The sequence below is a fragment of the Lates calcarifer genome, linkage group LG15, assembly GCF_001640805.2.
Source record: "Lates calcarifer isolate ASB-BC8 linkage group LG15, TLL_Latcal_v3, whole genome shotgun sequence".
Taxonomy (NCBI): Eukaryota; Metazoa; Chordata; class Actinopteri; family Centropomidae; genus Lates; species Lates calcarifer.
This window is the reverse complement of record NC_066847.1, coordinates 15589421-15607536: the sequence shown is the minus strand read 5'-3', so window position 1 is coordinate 15607536 and position 18116 is coordinate 15589421. Positions and strand designations below refer to the sequence as shown.

Genomic DNA, 18116 nt, shown 5'->3' with positions numbered 1-18116 from the left:
CTGTTTTTCATCTGTAATGTACAGAGGCACCAACAGGTGGTGTATGGTACATTCACCTGTACTGCTTTGTTTGCCTTAAATATTTTCAGCTACCTCTGAATTAGGGCATCGTGTTTGAACAGACCTGGTTATGGTGTAGAATTGTATTTGAATTTGTCTTCTCTTTCACAACCAACTCAAAATTTCTAGTTGATGTTATTGTAATCAATATATCCAACAGACACACACTCTCTCCCCTCTCTCTTTAGATCAATGGCATTAAGACAAAACTTCCTGTCATTCTTGAAGACGGTAGCATCTCCATAATAGCATCTGGAATAAAAGGAATACTGCAGAGTGACATTGGCATTGAAGTCACTTTTGACTGGTCCACACTTGCCATGGTGTCCATCAGCAGCAGTTACTATGGTAATGTTGGTGGGCTTTGTGGAAACTACAATGGCAACAAGGAGGATGAGCTGACAACCTCTGGAGGCAGCACAGCTGCTAATGTGACAGACTGGGCAGAGACGTGGAGCATCCCTGATGGCGACCCATTCTGCTACCATTTCTGTGACGGGGTGTGTCCTCAGTGCTCTGAGGAGAACCGAATAAGGTAATGATATGTAATGCTGAGTTTGGTAGTGACTCAGGTAATAACCAGCACCTTTATAGATGTCATTGTTATATTTTTAAGATGTGGACAGAATTTAGGGGATGAGGGGGTGTGTTTTTTAGATTAAATTCAGGGGTATGCAAGATATATACTACTTTAAAGAGTCTACTTTAGTGTGCTAGCATTCAATCATAATATGACAATTAGCATGAAAAACAGAGCACAGGTGAGAATGATGGGTGTTTTGAACAAACTGAAATTTTGACCTGATGAATCTCACAGCTACAGTTTGGGACACTAAGAGGCTCTACAAAACACAAAGCACACATTTCAAACAATATCAAACGCTAACCTACCAATCTGACTGCAGAAGAGTATTCAGTAAAGCTGGGACACCAGAGTCTATTGTAGTGTATTAACAAAGTCTATTAGTCATTTAAACCCCTTTTGCATTTCCCTTGACAACTTCAGTCCATCTGTCCTGTCTCAATAAGAAACCAACCTCTTCTTGCAGCAGACCTGCAGTTCTCTGATGGGAGGACAATAAAAACTGAACGCTGTTTTTCAAGGTTTAGTTCTGACTCTGGGGGCAGAGGGTAGACCAGTTCCAGATGACCTGAGGAGTTGGGATGGTTCATGACGTAGCAGCAGATCAGAAATATATTTTTGCCCTAAACCATTCAGAGCTTTATGAACCAACATTGAAATCAGTTCTCTGACAGACAGGAAACCAGGGTAAAGATCTGAGAACTGGACTGATACAATCTACCGTACTTTCTTAGTCTTAGTGAGGACTGTGTTCTCATGTGAGTGAACTGACAATAAACCTCAGATATTTCCATCTTTTCTTCTTTGTTGCTCCTCAGGTTCACTGGTCCAGAGTACTGCGGCATCCTGAGTGATAAGAAGGGACCTTTCTCTGGCTGTCATGGTAGTGTGCCAGTAGCAGAGTTTGTGTCAGACTGTCTGTATGATGTCTGCATCAATGAGGGACGGCATGAGGTCTTGTGTGATGCCCTGAGCGGCTACCTGGCAGAGTGCCAGGAAGCTGGAGCGCTTGTGTCGCCATGGAGAGAACTGGCCAACTGCTGTGAGTTACATACAGTAGATCTATATAGACTGATATACTACAGACAGACATTGAGTCAGTCACTTATCATCATTTGCCATTGTGTGCAGTATTTTCAGATAACCTCATAGCTCTGACAAAGTGAAGGGTTTAATCCCGATCCTTTCCCTGAGCATTAATCTATTTCTCCCTGTTTCTGTCCCATACATAAATACTTTTGAATACCAAGGGCAATAAAAAGAAAAGAAAATGCCAGAGAAGGGAAGATACCTGTAATATTATCCACATTAATAGAGATTTATCCAGATTTAGAAATAAGACAGAAAAGGCTGCCAAATGTCATAAAACCTTCTGGTTACTGATAGAGGAGACGCTGATACAGTCTTTCTCAATCTAAGGACAATCAGTCAGTAAGCAGTGTAACACCACCTCATCTGGATGTTGTCCTGTTCTAAGAGGACCAGGACCACACCTGCATCTGAAGCTATTTTCATCCAGTTTTGGTTCCTTTAAGAACCCACACAGAGGGGGAGACACTTCCTCCAGACTGTCAATACAACGCCTCATCCCCTCCTCTCTGTCTGTTCTAACACCCCCCCCCCGTTGTGTCTCCAGCTGTTCTATGTCCTGCCCACAGCCAGTACAAGGTGTGTGGCACAGCCTGTCCAGAGACCTGCAGTCCTCAGCCAGTAGGATGTCCTAAGATCTGTGTGGAGGGCTGTTTCTGTGACCCTGGATATGTTCTCAGTGGAAAAGAGTTAGTACAACATTTTCATCAGGCATCAGAGAAGTCATTAAACATACTCGAACTCGATAGCAACTGTTACATATCTACTGGCTGAGATAGGCTGTATTATTTTGATTATTTTGTTGTTTTTTGTCAGGTGTGTTATCAAGGAGGAGGGCTGTGGCTGTAACTATGAGGGCCGATATTACCTGCCGGGTGAGGAGTTCTGGGCCGACTCACAGTGTGAGAAGAAGTGTGTGTGTGATGGAGCAACACAAAATGTGAAATGTGAGCAGGTTGGGTGTCGCCCTGGGGAGAAATGCGATGTTGTGGACGGAGTCCAAGATTGTTACCCTATCAGCTTTAAAACCTGCACTGCCCGCGGAGATCCGCACTTTACCACCTTCGATGGACGCAAGTTTGACTTCCAAGGAAACTGTGTCTACAAACTGGCCAGTTCGTGTGGAGATACTAAAGGTCTGAAGCACTTTGAGGTAAGCTGAGGGGAGAACAACACTAAACAGTAAAGGAGCAGGCTGTTCAGTTCTCCAGCCAGAAACCACACTGTACAGCCATTTCAGATTAATGACATGAACTGTGTATCCGTACTCCACTGAAAACACGTATGACACATGAGTTTGTTTTTGATGAGATCAAATAATAATAACTTTAATCAGTTCATGACCAAAATTGAAACTGGAATTGAAATCAGTGATAGTCGGTGAACTGTCAGTAATCAGAATTTGGAGCTCTGTAATGTTTTCCTGTTTCCTGTCAAGTATCAGTAGACTACTGCAACATGAAACCCAGTGTGAAGGGGTGTGGCTGATAGTACATTTGTGCAGTTACTTTGGAAAATTTTGAAATGTAGACCATATACTTATAATAGAGTATTTTTAATTTAAGTAAAGCTCTACTTATTCTCTTCCATTGCTGCTGCACATGTTGAAGCACACATTGACCCAAAGTGGGAAAAAGAACAGAACAAAGAAATTTAATGGATCCTAATTAAATTATCATTTTTATGTGTCTCCTTTCCTCATATCTCCTCTCCTTCCTTCTGTCTGTCTTCTCCTCTCTCCTTTTGCTGAACTGAAGATCAACCTGGAGAATAACAACCGTGGCAACAAAAGAGTTTCATATGCTAAAGTGGTGACTGTTATAGTCTATGGTGTCACATATACACTTTCAGCCGACTACGCAGGCAGAGTACTGGTGAGAAATATGCACACACACTCACATATTGTCAGTCAGCCCACTACCAAACACACATACATCAGTGCATGTACTGACAGTGTGTGTTTGTGCGTGTGTGTGTGTTCCACAGGTGGACGGGCTTGAAAACTTCCTACCATTCTCATACAATGACACACTGGTCCAAGTTTATCAGAGACACAGACTGGCCATCATTGAGACAAACTTTCTAAAGGTATAAACACACACAACACAGGTTAGGGTCTTAACCTTGACCTGATTTTTATCTCAGCTTTTTTATTTTCTTGACATTTTTGAAAAATGTTTTCAATGTATGCCATACATACCCCCTCTATACTGAAACACTGTTCCTCTTCTGTACAAAAGCTGATGTTGATCAGTAAAAAGTTCTAATGCTAACTGTTGTTTCAGCCACATTGCCTCATCTTAAATGTGTTCACATAATGACCTGAAACACCAGGTACATCTCAAACCAAATACATATTTCTATAACTTTTCCTTTTCATTCCACCTTGTTAAAGGTCTCATTTGACTTTGTGAGTACAGTGAGGGTGGAGCTGGCTACTAGTTACCACGGTGCAGTTTGTGGTCTTTGTGGAAACCTCAACGATGACCCTGCTGACGACCTCATGCTGCCCAACGGGAAACTGGCCTCCAACGCCAACGAGTTTGGAGTGAGCCAGTGGGTGGCCGACGTGGAGGGCTGCTCTCGGAAGTGTAAGCAGCTGATGCAGTGTTTTTTTTTTTATCTTCATTACTATGCTGCACTTTTATGTAAAAGTCACAATGGCGGTCTTTGGTGGTTGGACCTTATAACATTTGTGTAACACTTAAGACAATTTTAGGTTACTCAGGATATTCTTCTCACATCATATCAATCCATACAAAAGAATTTCCACTCTTGTCTGAGACAACAAAGTTTTGGTTTGCTGTAATTGTTGCTCATACATAGTGATGGTAAGGTGAAGCTTTCTAAAGCACTGAGGACTCACAGTGTCAGAAACTAGTTCAGTATTCAAGGCCTCATGTAAAAAAGTTGCTATCTACACAAATGGTCACAGGTTTGCTTCTCCTTTTGTCCTTTTATTATTAGCAAAGATTGATGTAAACAGCAGCAGGTTCCTTATCTCAGGAGGCTGTCACTGTTACTTCCATTGACTGAAATAACACCAATGGCCGATTATATCAGCTGTAAAAATGCTGAAAACAAAGAGGGTTCGGAAAGAATTCAGATTAAAATTCTACTGAACTGAATCTGTGGCCAGTGGCTGTGTTGAATGGTCTTGTCTCACTACAAGGACAGGAGGTGTCAGTGAATGACCTGCTGCATATTATTAGATGTACAGAATATAAATTTATACACAGTTAATTTGTACATGTCAGTTGTTCTCTAACAGTGGTTTGTTATTGGGTGTTTGAAGACATCCATGTTTTATATCTGAGTCTCACTGTAAGAATCAAATGTGCATGTGATGTATAATGCTTTTGATAATGTGGTTGTTGGTTTTCTGCTGCCAGGTGATGACTGTGCTCAGCCCTTCCCCCCTGACTTCAAGCCACCCAGTTACACATCAGTCTGTGATATCATAACAGCGGAGGACGGGCCCCTGGCTGGCTGTGTAAACCTACTAGATTCCAAGCAGTACCGCGCCGACTGCATCTACGACATGGTCCTCTTTGAAGGGAAACAGCAAGCGGCCTGTGACATCATCAGTGACTATGTGGAAGAGTGTCAGAGACAGGGCGGCTGTGTGAAGTCATGGAGGACAAGGCAGTTCTGCTGTAAGTGTTGTGTAATGTGTGTGTGTTTCCCCAGCCCTCCCTTACAGATGATACGATTGTTCTTTGATTGGACCAACACAGAGTGATGAATACTAATTACACACTTAGCTGTGAAAGTTCACTCTTGATCTTAGAAACAGCAGCTTGACAAACACACTAAGTCCTACTTTGTGTTTACAAAGCTTCCAGCAACATCTCATGGCCTTTCTCTGTAGATGGAGTTTGCTCAGTTGTCATGGAGATGGAACAGGTGGTCAAAGATGATGGAGGATGTTAACCCCTGTCCATGACAATAATCAGTCAGGCCCAGTCTTGGAAAAAAAAACCTTTATTTATTTGTTTAGAAGAACATACTCAGATCATCAACCATACATTGTACCATGGAGACAATGATGTTTACTTGTTAGCTAACCACAGTTGACAGGCTAATACAGGCATGTGGTAGAAATATTTGGAAATGTGAGGAAAGGTGCTGTGTACAAATTGACCTTGAAGAGGATTTTGACTGGTTTTCAGCAAGTTGCTCATTTTCTAAATACTGAAACTGAAAATGAAGCTATCATGACACTGACACTGAGTTCCATGCATCCTGGATTGTTTGTAAATGAGGAACCTATTGCCTATTGTCGCCTCATCTGAAGGAACACAAGCAACTGTCTATGGACATATTTAGATTAATTAGTATTATCATTTTATTATACACAATTCAGAAAAACAAACAAACAAAAAAAAACATTGTGTGTAGAATGTTAACATTTCCAGTGATCATATCAAACAACCCATGTAAACCTTGGAATTCAAATGACAGAGTAAAATTTCAGTGCAGCTACAAACCAATACAGAGTGCTGACACTCCTGCTGTTACTAAGGTCCAAGTCAGACAAGAGAGGAGTGAAGGGTACGAAGTGTTGACCACATGAGACGGTAAAAGTGTCAGCTGTTATAAACAGCCACAAATAAAGATGAGGTGAAAAGCCACAGTAATAGTGAGTGGAGAAGCAGTAAATGGTTAAATATTTGTTTAATGACACACATTTTCCATGTCTCTCCTGGAAGTAATTTTGCACTCTTTTTCTCATTCTCAGGGATGAGGTGTCCAGCCCACAGTATGTACAGTGTCATCGCTCCTGGCTGTCCAGTCAGCTGCACCTCTCTGTCTTCACGGAACAACTGTAAAATCCCACCCAGTGAGGGCTGTGTGTGTAACCCTGGTTACGTGCTGAGTGAGGTAATCCTCCACACAGTCCTGCCCTCTTTGACTTACATGCAACTTTAACCTTGCTGTTACTTTATCTTCTCTTTTAAATAATCAGTTTCTCCAGAGACACATTTTAATGGAGGGAAAATAATGAATAACAATCAAATTCCATCCTTTCTTTACTGAACTGAACTGTGTCTTGTCCACTGTGGACAGTGCTGCAGAACTGTGAAAAATGTTTTGGGCACACCCATGACTGACTCAGACACTGAGGTTAATTATCATTAGCAAAGAGCTGTGTATGGTCACCAGCAGGAGATCATATCAACTGTCAACAATCAACATTAACTCTATGCATAACTTGATGACATGCCAAAACTGAACTGGTCTATTGTGTGGTTAATGTACTTTGCTGTCTGTACTCTGCCAAAGATCTGTGAGATTTGTGAGGGAAGACGCTCCACTCTGTATCACCATTGTACAATCAGAGTGTTTCTGTAGTTCCAACAGAGAGATCTCTTCTCTCTAGATGATCACATCAAGTCAGTTTCAGGAGAGGTGTTCTCCCAGCTGGACTTTCAGTCATATCATATTAATCATTTAAGATCATCAGCTTAATAGTTTTGAACCTGGACCTGGAGTATTTGGATTAGGATGGTTGTGAAAAATAAGGTGTGCTAGAGTTAACAGGCTGTAACTATTACTATTTTTTCTACTACTATTTTTTCTAATATTTCCACTCCTCATTTTCTGATACCTACTCTGTTCATCCACCTGATATATTTGTTATTATAAGGTGATTCATTTTTCTGAGTATGTGTATGTTGCTCAAGGGAACCAGGGCAACCAGCAATGTATAAAAAATACAGAGGTTATAAGTCCACATTCCTTCATCCCCCCACAAAAGTCAGTCTCTTCACATTCACACTCTTCATTTCTCTGAGTAAATGTTTCAAAGCCTTCTCACAAATGTATGGAATTTAACTTGAATGAACAAATAGCATAAGTATGTGTTTTATTATGAAAATCAGGGCAGTGGTAGAATGTTGCACACACATTCTAATAACCAAGGATCACATCCTCTACTCCAAAGTGCAGGTTGTCCCCTTCTGTCCTGTTAGCCTGACATGGAAAGCTGGATTCTGGGATGCACAGGCAGCATTAGAGTTATAGTCTCTGATTATTTACTTGAAAAACTAAACAGGACTCTTACTCCCAACATTTTATTCACTGCACATGTAAAGGCTGCAGTGAGCATTGTAATGATGTGACTGCTGGCACTGCACTAATGTGAGGTTGTCCTGACCGCTGACTCTGACCTTCCAGGAACGCTGTGTGCCACTGGCTGAGTGCGGCTGCCGCTTTGATGGCCAGTACATTCCTTCTGATGAGAAATTCTACGCCGACGCTGACTGCCAGAGCCTGTGTGTGTGTCACCGAGGGACGGTCACCTGTAAAAAGAGGCCCTGCAAAGGGCAGCAAACATGTGGAGTATGGAAGGGAGTGAGGGGCTGCTACAACAAAAACCATAAGTTGATAAAAGGATAGAACCAGGACAAACACATCCACCTTCTCCTAATTTGATCTATCTTTAGGGAGAATATATCCAGCCATGTTGTGATTGTCTATTGTAAGCAATGAATTATAATAACAGCTTCCTCTGTGGTAACAGTCCAAATATATCCAGGTACTGGAAGCTACAGAAATCTCAAATTAGAAATCGAAAAGTAATTAAATAATTATCTTGCACCTTGCAGTTTACTCCAGGTTACATAATGTACTCTGAATACTCTGTTACTGTTATGACTGTCAGAACTAAAACAACTTAATTCCATACACTCTGAGTTGCCAGTTTATTAGGTACACTGTACTGACCACCCCCTTCATATCAGTGAGGGGAGGCTAAATAACATGAACTGCTCTCGGTATAATACACTGCAGTTCAACAGCAGCACAGACAACCTCCTCCAGAATGATCACTCACGTTTAAACTGAACACAACCTTCACAGAGGAGGATTTACTGCAGGTCTGTGTGTATTACACTGCAGTTTAAAGTAGGAGTACACAATATACTATCAATGGAGTGTGGCTTAGTATCTTACAAAATAAAAGCTCTTATAGTTTGTATGGGATGAGGACTACTATTTACAACTCTCTTGTAGCTGTGGAGGATCATAATAACCTTTCGTAATTGTCTTCATTTTTCCTATCCCTTCCACAAGCACTAACCTGTGCAGTGCATGTCAGTCTTTGCTAATCACGTTTCTAATGATCATTAAAAGTGCTTCAGCAGCGTAACTGTGTGTTGTGTCTGTGATTGACATATATGCCTATATACTGAGATACTCACCAGTGTAACTACATAAATAGAGTATATTCTCTCACACTATATCCCAAACATTATCTGTATGTGATAATTCAGTAAGTGATTTTTACACAATGCACATTAATGTGTTGCCATGACAACCTCCACTGCTCTATTTCTATTCCCATATTTCTCCTTGTTCAGACTGCATATAGGTGAGCATGGAAAGGGTCTCACTCAGATATGTTTGTGGGACAGTGTCTTTTATACCTGTACGTTTAGGTTTGTTTTGGTCTCCGTGTTGGACATCTGCAGACACACTGTTGAGATTTGAGATGTGTGCACGTCAGCTCTCTCTCTCATACACAAGGCCAGGTTGTTAAAAGCATTCTACAATAAACCTGATGAGACAACAGATAAATAACACAGTTTTTATTCAGGTCAGGTTACAAAGACAGACTTGTTCATCTAATTGTCAGATAAACATTACTCATAGTCATGATTAAACAAATCATAATCATAAACAACAATTTAGAAATGTTAGAGGATAAGTCCGGTGTTATTCAACATTTTTCTTACTGTCAACAAATTCAATGAAAAGACTAAAAGCAACAATGTATTTGTCTTTATTTTGTATTTATCTCTCAGTGCTTCCTGATTTGCCTTCCCTGTCTGTGGTAAATTATGAAGTGAAGAGGGTATTCTACTGTTTACCTGGCAATCGTCACAATAGAGAGGAACTTAACAATCAACATGATAACTTGCACTGTTGTAAAATCCTGTCTCATGGTATTATCAACAGCTTCACTGTGTTTTGGTGCCTCACAAAACTTGTGATTGGGATCACCTCACTGTTGGTTTTCATGGCATTTGTTTACAATAAGAAAAATACAGAATATCACCAGCCTTATCCTTCAGGAACTGTTGACTGCCAGTTTGGAGATCTGGTGGAGAAATATGTCGTTCCATATTTCTTGTCTAGACTTGAAGCAGGACAGTTCAGCGTGTTTCCTGTTCAAAAGCTGACCAGTACATCCAGACTCTTCTGTTACAGATGATGGACAGAGGCACCGGCTACAGTATGGTCTCATTCACTGCAGCTGCTTCCTCAGACAGTATTATTGCAGTAATTAGCTGCTCTTTGCTTATTTGCGAGTACAAAGGTAAATACAAGGTACAATAAATCTGAGTATTGAGGGCTTAAACAGTCAGAAATGAAATATGCTGACTTGCCACATATAAGATTTATTAGAGGGAGATTTGCCCCAACCTAAAACGATTTGAAGTTGTTGTAGCTTGTGACTGCCAAGGTGCTATATGGCCAAATTTAGGCCTTAGACAATTAATATAATCTCATGTCCCTGACTAGATGAGGAAGTCTTATATCAAAGGATGAATGTCAAGCATTCACTCTGTTGCACTGACTTGGCTCTATTCATGAAGAAGGTTTTCTGTCAGTGATCACAAACTAATTCATTTTATTTGGGTTAACTGTGAATCAATAACAACTCAGTTAGTCAGCTTTACTAACTCTGACCACATTTTCTAACGTCAAGTCCCAACCATAGAGAAATTCAGCATTTGTGTTGAGGGCATTTTCACACATCTGAAAACAGCAGTTTTTGACCTCAGTCTTCAGAGGAAAGAAGCAGTAAAGTGGTAGATCATATTGGCTGGAAATGAGAGCTGTGTCAAGTCAAAGCAGAGGACACCAGAGGGGTATGTCTGAGGGTTAACAGTAGTTAGTATTCCAGTACTCAAGGAGGAGTGTCAAGATCCTGGTTGCTAAGTTACCCAGAGGGCAGGTCCCCTGTCGAGTCACTGTCATCAGAGCCCTTTACTGTGCTAACATCCTGCAGGCCAACCAGTGACATATCTAGTTGAACATCCTCTTCATCTGACTGCACCAGAGGTTCATCACTCTCCTCACTGGCCACCTCCTCCTCTCGCTCCCATACTGCGCTCTGGTTGGATGGTTGGTTGTTTGTGGGAGGGGCTTGGTTCATTTGGCCTCTTGAAGATCCAGAAGAGCAGGACTCAAGGTCTGGACCTGTTAGAGAAGACAATAGATGCTTCACTCTGCCCTAATGTCACCTGGGGACCTAATATCATTTAGTTCAACCTGTCACACTAATCAATCCTCCCAGAATTTATGTCCTGTCCAGAGAGAGGATCTGAATGTTCAGCTGACAAAGTTACTGACTGGCTGGTGATCTAGTAGCTAAAGACCCTGTGACAGAAGCAGAGCTACACGCTTACACTTACATTCATCAGGTGGCCAGTAGCACAGCAACAAATTAGCCATATACTTTATAAGCCAGCAAAATGCAACATTCAGTATCTTAGCAGCTACTGTATGTGTCTGGGTCTTCAGGATGAATAAGCGAGTTGGGGTTACCTGAGGTCAGTGATGAGCCAGTACTGATGTCATCACCGGTGGAGTTCAGGAAGTCATCCAGAGCCTCCTGGTCTGATATGTTAGTTACTGTCATCTGATCTAGAACACTCACATCAGCTCCTGTTGGCTCTACACACACACACACACACACACACACACACACACACACACTCTTAAGCATTATATACAATTAACCTTTCTTTAGGTGAGTGATTGTTTTGTTTAGTTTTCTTCAGCTGTAGCCGCAGAAAGCAGATGGCAAACATGGCTGCCTCCTTCACTCTGGGCCTGTCCCAATACCCACACTGCACCACATGCCTATTTATCTTCATACTGCACTGAATTATCATCATGGTCTTCTGCACAACACCACTCCAGCTGTCAGCAGCAAAGAGCCTGCAAGCTAATTTTATGACCTATAATCAAAAACACATCGGACATGTTGAATTCGTCATGACTCTGATCAAATGTTCAGACGTTAGATTCGTTCCTCACAATATCAATAGAGAGGAGTATAAAACACAGGACTTCTGATGACTCTTTAACAGCTTCAATGAATACAGTGACAAATAAGACTATTGATTTCCTAAAGGTGAAGAAATGTGAAACTGAACTCTGAGTGTTGATGACAACTGTTTCATTTCAAGGTCAAACTCATTCAGGGTTTGCTAGTTTAGAATAAGACTGCTATCTGACATTGCCAACATATATGTTACCATATCATATGTACATTTATCAAGGATTTTCAGAAACAGATGCTTTGAATAAGACTTTACAACACAGGACTACGGAAATGTATATTAGTGAAAGTCATATTTATACATGGTTCAATTAAAAAAAAACAATTAAATAGCGGTGCGGTCATGATCAACAGAAGCAGAACAATACGTCAGTGACACTACAAAGGCTTTGGTGACTAAGGACTAAAACTGTGTGTCCACCCACAGAGGCAGACATATCAGTTCATAAAGTATGTGTGTGCACGGTTCTGTTTTATAAATCTCAGTCACTCTGGAATTGGCCAAGCGTGCACCAGCCGTACAGCCATGAACAGATGGAGACACACTCCTAATCACTCTTCAACTGTAAGACTACAGGAGTGGCCTAATTATCTGTAATCTTACTGTGCTCATTTCATTTGTTTGAAGAGACCTGGATGTGCTGGGCTCACACCTGATGTGTGGGTGTCTGTGATGGGAACTGGGACTTACTGGAGGTATGTGACATGTGTACTGGATCTATCAGTAGTTAAAAACACAAGAAATCTTTATATGGACCTTTTAACATAATAGACATGATGCATGTTTATCTGATTTGCTGATTTTATACACACATATATTTTGTTCTCACAAAGTAACAGTCATTTTACTTGAGTACAATTTTGCCCATCACAGGACTGTTGTTCTCACACCTGGGGATTTGTTTTGAAAAGCAGCAGCTTAGTGTGAATGAATGCCAACAGGGAAAGGGGATGCATCTTTAGTTAGAAAATCTCTGCCATTTTAACTCACCTGAGAAATCTCTATTTCCACTGATGATTTTATTGGCTAATAATTAGAGCAAGTAAAACATACATGCTATAACTTACAGTGACTTACCTCTGTGCTGTAGGTATCCAGTGGACAGGTACTGCTCCATATCTTGGTGAAAGGCTTCTTCATAGACTTTCTGTCGTTCTCTCAGTTTTTGCTGCATGGCCTGCTCCAGCTCTGCCACTTTCTGAGCATGCTCAGAATTCAGCTCCGCTACAACAAAGAAGAAAGGTTTTCGTATACCCTCTAATCTCTACAGTGATTCATATCATACAATTAACAGCAGTATCAATCAGTGTGTCTGCTGCTGCCTTCTTTATGTCATACTATCATTCAGAATATTAAGATGCCAATCAGTATCCCAGTCGCTCATCGCCATCGTGTCACAGGCACCAGACATAATGAATGGATTTACACTGACATATGTCCCCAACCACCTAACTTCAGTGTATTAATGATGACTAAAGGAAAAACTGTTGGAAAACAAATGTCTATTTGTCTGTTACATTTTGACTCTACATCCAATACCATTTATTATGACAAATATTCAATGACAGAGAAATTACAAAAGTGGAAAAGTTTTTTTCACAGCACTGTAATAAGTTGGTAACGTAGTCAGTGATGTGCAGTAATCACAACGGTGTGTTGCACAGATGACCAAACAGCAGCTCACCTTCCAGTGCCTCCAGCTCCCTCCTGTTATGAGACAAACAAACAAGTTCCAATTAAAACACAAACATACTCACACAAATTAGCATTATGTCACTCTATCTCTCTGACTAAACAGAGTATCGTGTTCTCCTGTCAACCAGCATAGGTCATAAATGAAAAATATCAGTTATCAGTTAAGACATACAAATTACCTGATAATGGCAAAGAGGAGAAAAAGAAAAAATGGTCATGACTGTATGTGTTAGTTCTGTGCATCACAGACAGAAAACCTGGAAACACGTGTCACCGACATGCAGGCACAAAAGTCTGACTAAGAAATGCATTCCAACTCTAAGTACCAGACAGTTTTCGGCACTGTGGGTAAAGACACAGTTCAGTTGGTACTATCTATAATCTACTCAAGCATCTGCTGAAACAGCTCACATTCAAAAATTGTCATTTGAAAAAAAAAAAACAAACAATCAACCAGAAGTAGAGCAGAAGAGCAGCAGTGACTGATAAGTGCATCTCATACCTCTTCTTTTTCTTATAAACTTCAAGCTGGTTGATATGATGTTGTTTGAACGTCTGTTGTTCACACTCACAACACAGAGTCTCCAGGTAAACCAGTCTGCTCTCCATCTCTTCAAAGTCACCTTCCAAATGAGCTGGAGACACGAACACACACACACACACACAAACACACACTAAGTTTAGCTATCACCCAAAAATATGTGCAATGCATAATTATTTATAGACATGTATTTAGGTTGATGTGATTTCCAATACCAATGACCTGAAATCCACACCCACAGTAATTGGTCAGTATTGTGGAGGTGAGAGAGGAGCCAGAGTTCTCTCACAGTGAATGTTCTTTGAGATGTTTCTACACCTTGATTCAAGTCCTCCTGTGCTAAATTCAACTGATTGGACAGTGCTGACAGTGCATATCAGACATTAGGTCTGCAGAGCTCAGAGACAGGATTGTGTTGAGGCACAGATCTGAAGAAGGTTATGCAGCTAATTCTGCTGCATTGAAGATTCCCAAGAGCACAGTGGCCTCTGTAATTCTTACATGGAAGAAGTATGAAACAGCCAGAACTCTTTCTAGAGCTGGCTGCCCAGCCAAAACTGTGCTATCTGGGAAGACGGGCCTAGTTAAGAGAGGTGACCAAGAACCTGATGGTCACTCTGGCGGAGCTCCAGAGTCCATGTGAGAAGATGGGAGAAAGTTTCATTCACTCATTCATTATCTATACCACAGGGGGGCTTGAGACATCTGAGAACAGTGCTCTGTCCCACAGAGGATTTGATGTTGCCTGTTTGGAGGCATCTTGTAGATTACTGCCCTCTTGTGGTCGTAGTAGACCACCAGTTGTTTTGTCATTTTCATGTACATGGTCATGTCCCATTGACAAAGGCTGGGGCTTGTGAATCAGAGGGGAGAGAATGTGCACCTGTCCATGACTCCACCACTCAGTTATGATACTGCACACGTTATTATACACATGGATGGATCTGTGTGAAAACTGTACTTGTACGTTAGATAATTACTTCAACAGGTTTTTTTTTTTTTCTAAGAAGTAACAGAGGCAAGGAAACAAGCAAATTCCACTGTGATTTATGTCAAATGAGTAGAAGTTGTCGTACGCAGAGCCGGGCAGCCCTATATGCTCACTATACTAGATGCATAGGGCCCAAGTTTCATGTCAGCAAATAACAGTAACAGTAATCAATGTGCTGCGTTGATGTGCACCTCTCTCGTCTGTCTCCCTTGCCAGCCATACCCAGAGCTGTGTTCTGTGTTTACCGGTGGAGGTTAGACAGCTGCTTGTGTTAAACCTATATTTAAAAGCGCACTGTAGTGTGACAGAAAGGTACAGAATGATGACAACTCTGCCAAGATCTGTGTAGTATGTGTGTGCTACATGTGTTGGGCTACTGGCTTTATTAGAAGAAATGAAGCAGGCTCCATACCTATGTTAGCAGTGATAGCATCAAGTTCACTGATAAAGGCTGGTAAACTTTGCAGTTGTTCCTGTAGTTGAGTCAGAGCTGCTCTTCTTCTCTCCCAGTGTGCTGAGAGCATCACTATGTCCCCATCTACTGCCTAACAAACGCACAGAGGAGTGGGGGTAAGACAGAGCACAGACAACGGCTGCTACAAACATAAGCTGCAGCAACACCCAGCACCAGACTCACCATTCTTTCATTCACTATCTCACAAAGTTTGGCCAAATATCTTCTCCCTAACAAAAAACCTGACACCTCTAACACGTTGTTTGAGTTGGATAGAAACAGCTCGCACAGACTCGGCTATTATTGATTTCAACATGGCAATGTGGGTGACAACTGAAATATTTTGCTGCTCTTAGGGTTAAAACTAACGGTTACTCTCACTATCTGCTGCTTTACATTATGCATTTGGTCTAAAACATGGAGGTAAATAGTGAAGGTTGCTCTTTGCAGTTTTCATGCAGTCAACAGTGACATCTTCATATGTCTTGTCACTGTAAAGATATAAACTTTACAGTAAAGATATAAACTTTACAGTGATATAATACAGAGGAGAGCAGCAGATACTTACATTACTTAAATAGGTAACTGATAATTAAAATAGTTGCCAATTAAACTTCTGTAGTTTGGCCAACTCATCAATCATTTCAGCTCAGGTTTGTGCAGATGTGTGTTTCTCTAAAATACTAAGTTCTGAGTAGAAATCCAATCTTCAGCATCACTTCACTTGTTTGTTTGCTGAAATTATCCACATCAGATATTCAGGCATCCATTAACACAAGCACACCACCCACCACAGAACAGTGTATACTGTTAATCATTACTGATATCATTGATGGTATCTGATCTATCAGAACAGAGAACTGATCCTACCTCTGCAGCCTGAGCACAGTCTTTAGTTCTTTTGTGGAGCAGAAACCAATTCTCCTCATACCTACAGAAACACATTTTATATAGATCATTATATTCATATACACCAAAGCTGTTTAGACACTGCCTGAGTGTTTGTGTGAGCAGAGACCTGCTGAGGATTTCCAGTCCAGCACTGAAATGAGGAAGGCTTTCTTCAAACCTGCACAACAAACAGGAGAATCAGTATCAATGATTAGCACTGTCACTTCTGAATAATGTGAGCATCGATACAGTTCAGGAGGAGGTGCACATCTTTTACTGTAACCCATGCAGTGGAGACAAACAGGTGTTAGTGCTGCTATTTTTACCCCCTGGACACTTATTTCCTGCAAAATCTGTGGTAGCAAGGAAAGAGCCACTTCCAGAAAGATGTTTACCATATACTTAATGTGAGTGTTGGCTCAGAACAGGGCGCTGTGGAAGAATGTTTGACCTCTCTAGTGATACCTTTATATCCTTACATTACAATCCACATACACACACACACACACACACACAGCAGTTTTCTGACCTGGGTCTCCTCTTGATTTTGGTGTCTCTTGATTTGTCTCCAAGAGTCTTTAAGCTGGTGGGAGGGAGAGAGAGAAGCTGTAAGTTCAGCAAGAAGGTAGAATAAATGTACAGTTGCATTACGGCACTGGTTAAATGCACTGGACTCCACTGACAGTACTTCAGTTCTTCCTTTGTAGTGACTGACAGAATGGATATGGACATGGCAGGTCCGTGTATTCACTGCCCTCCATTTAAAGCCTGTTGCTAAAACACTTCATCACATGATCGTCAGCTGAGAGTAATAAGTAGGAAGCACAGGAACAGGACCGAGGCCGATCGGACTGAAACAAACCGAATCTCTGCTCAGTTCAGTTAAACATCACTTTAACGATAAAGCACACCAAACACTGGTTCCTGTTCAGGCACTGTATTCGATAAATAAAGGTCAGGGCTGTCAGACAGGACCACAGTTAGCTGTAGCCACCGTGGCTGCTGATCTGATCCCAGCACGGTTTCATCATGAAGTCCGTCCATCAGGCTACATGACGAGGTTTAACACACAAACAGCTAAGCTAACCACAGCTAACCATACAGGTATATAGGAGAAGTGGCAGCTGTGTCGCAGCTACTTCTTGTTAGCTAAAGCAGCAGGTAACAGCATGTCAGAGAGAGGACCAACCCGGTGGTGAAATCCTGCTGGACCATGTGAAGTCTCTCTCTGAAGTTTTCAAACATGGTTCTTGTTTCTTCTCTGATCCGATCTGTCTCATCCACAACACCAGCTGTAGGAGACTATCAACACTGAGGAGCTTTACCCTGTTGTGGCCTGAAGACTACCATACACCGTACTGGTTTGTGCTGCAGGTCGTGGAGCTACTTTTGTCCTGAGCCTGGACTGCCAGGCAGCCCCTCCACTCCTCCGAGTATGTAGAGTCTGATGACTCCTTCACAACAGCCTCTAATACTTTATGTGATAGTTACAGATGACAGAGGATGGAGTGATGTCTGCTGGAGGATAAAAGGAGAGTCTGCCTGAGATGATGAACTCAGGGTAAAAACAACTAAAGTGTCCCTGTTCTACTGTGGTAGGTTGGCAGAACTGTTTGGTGTACTGCGCACTACCGCCCTCTACTGGCTCTGTCTGTGCCTCACAGGATCAGAGTCTATACAATGACCTGTGCTCAGACGAACTGTCTACATTTGGTCAAAACATTCTGTCCTTG

At 41.5% G+C, this 18116-nt stretch overlaps 2 protein-coding genes across 2 annotated transcripts in view; one reads left to right on the top strand and one right to left on the bottom strand.

The window, feature by feature from the left end:
- Positions 1-8885, top strand: part of si:dkey-65b12.6 (IgGFc-binding protein) — a 33666-nt gene extending 24781 nt beyond the window's left edge. The window contains exons 27-36 of the mRNA XM_018665677.2: positions 249-595; positions 1462-1685; positions 2280-2421; positions 2549-2885; positions 3490-3606; positions 3719-3820; positions 4128-4323; positions 5125-5388; positions 6474-6616; positions 7913-8885. Of these exons, the coding sequence (XP_018521193.1) occupies positions 249-595; positions 1462-1685; positions 2280-2421; positions 2549-2885; positions 3490-3606; positions 3719-3820; positions 4128-4323; positions 5125-5388; positions 6474-6616; positions 7913-8134 (2094 nt within the window). The 3' untranslated portion in view covers positions 8135-8885. The remainder of the gene's footprint in view (positions 1-248; positions 596-1461; positions 1686-2279; positions 2422-2548; positions 2886-3489; positions 3607-3718; positions 3821-4127; positions 4324-5124; positions 5389-6473; positions 6617-7912) is intronic.
- A 424-nt stretch (positions 8886-9309) lies between these two features.
- LOC108876283 (dysbindin-A) lies at positions 9310-17946 on the bottom strand. The gene is made up of 10 exons (XM_018665682.2): positions 17573-17946; positions 16913-16966; positions 16511-16561; positions 16363-16423; positions 15451-15583; positions 14009-14141; positions 13496-13518; positions 12889-13035; positions 11291-11419; positions 9310-10942 (listed from the first exon to the last, which is right to left on the bottom strand). The coding sequence occupies exons 1-10, from the start codon at positions 17626-17628 to the stop codon at positions 10683-10685; spliced, it is 1047 nt and encodes a 348-aa protein (XP_018521198.1). The 5' UTR covers positions 17629-17946; the 3' UTR covers positions 9310-10682.
- Positions 17947-18116: the final 170 nt, after the last annotated feature.

Bases quoted from the DNA above. Each gene is read 5' to 3' on its own strand.
- LOC108876283 (XM_018665682.2), bottom strand. From the start codon at position 17,628: ATGTTTGAAAACTTCAGAGAGAGACTTCACATGGTCCAGCAGGATTTC. The intron at 15,584-16,362 runs GTAGGATCAGTT...TGCGTTTGTTAG, and splicing joins ACTGTGCTCAGGCTGCAGAG to GCAGTAGATGGGGACATAGT. The intron at 10,943-11,290 runs GTAACCCCAACT...CTTCTCTAACAG, and splicing joins TGGCTCATCACTGACCTCAG to GTCCAGACCTTGAGTCCTGC.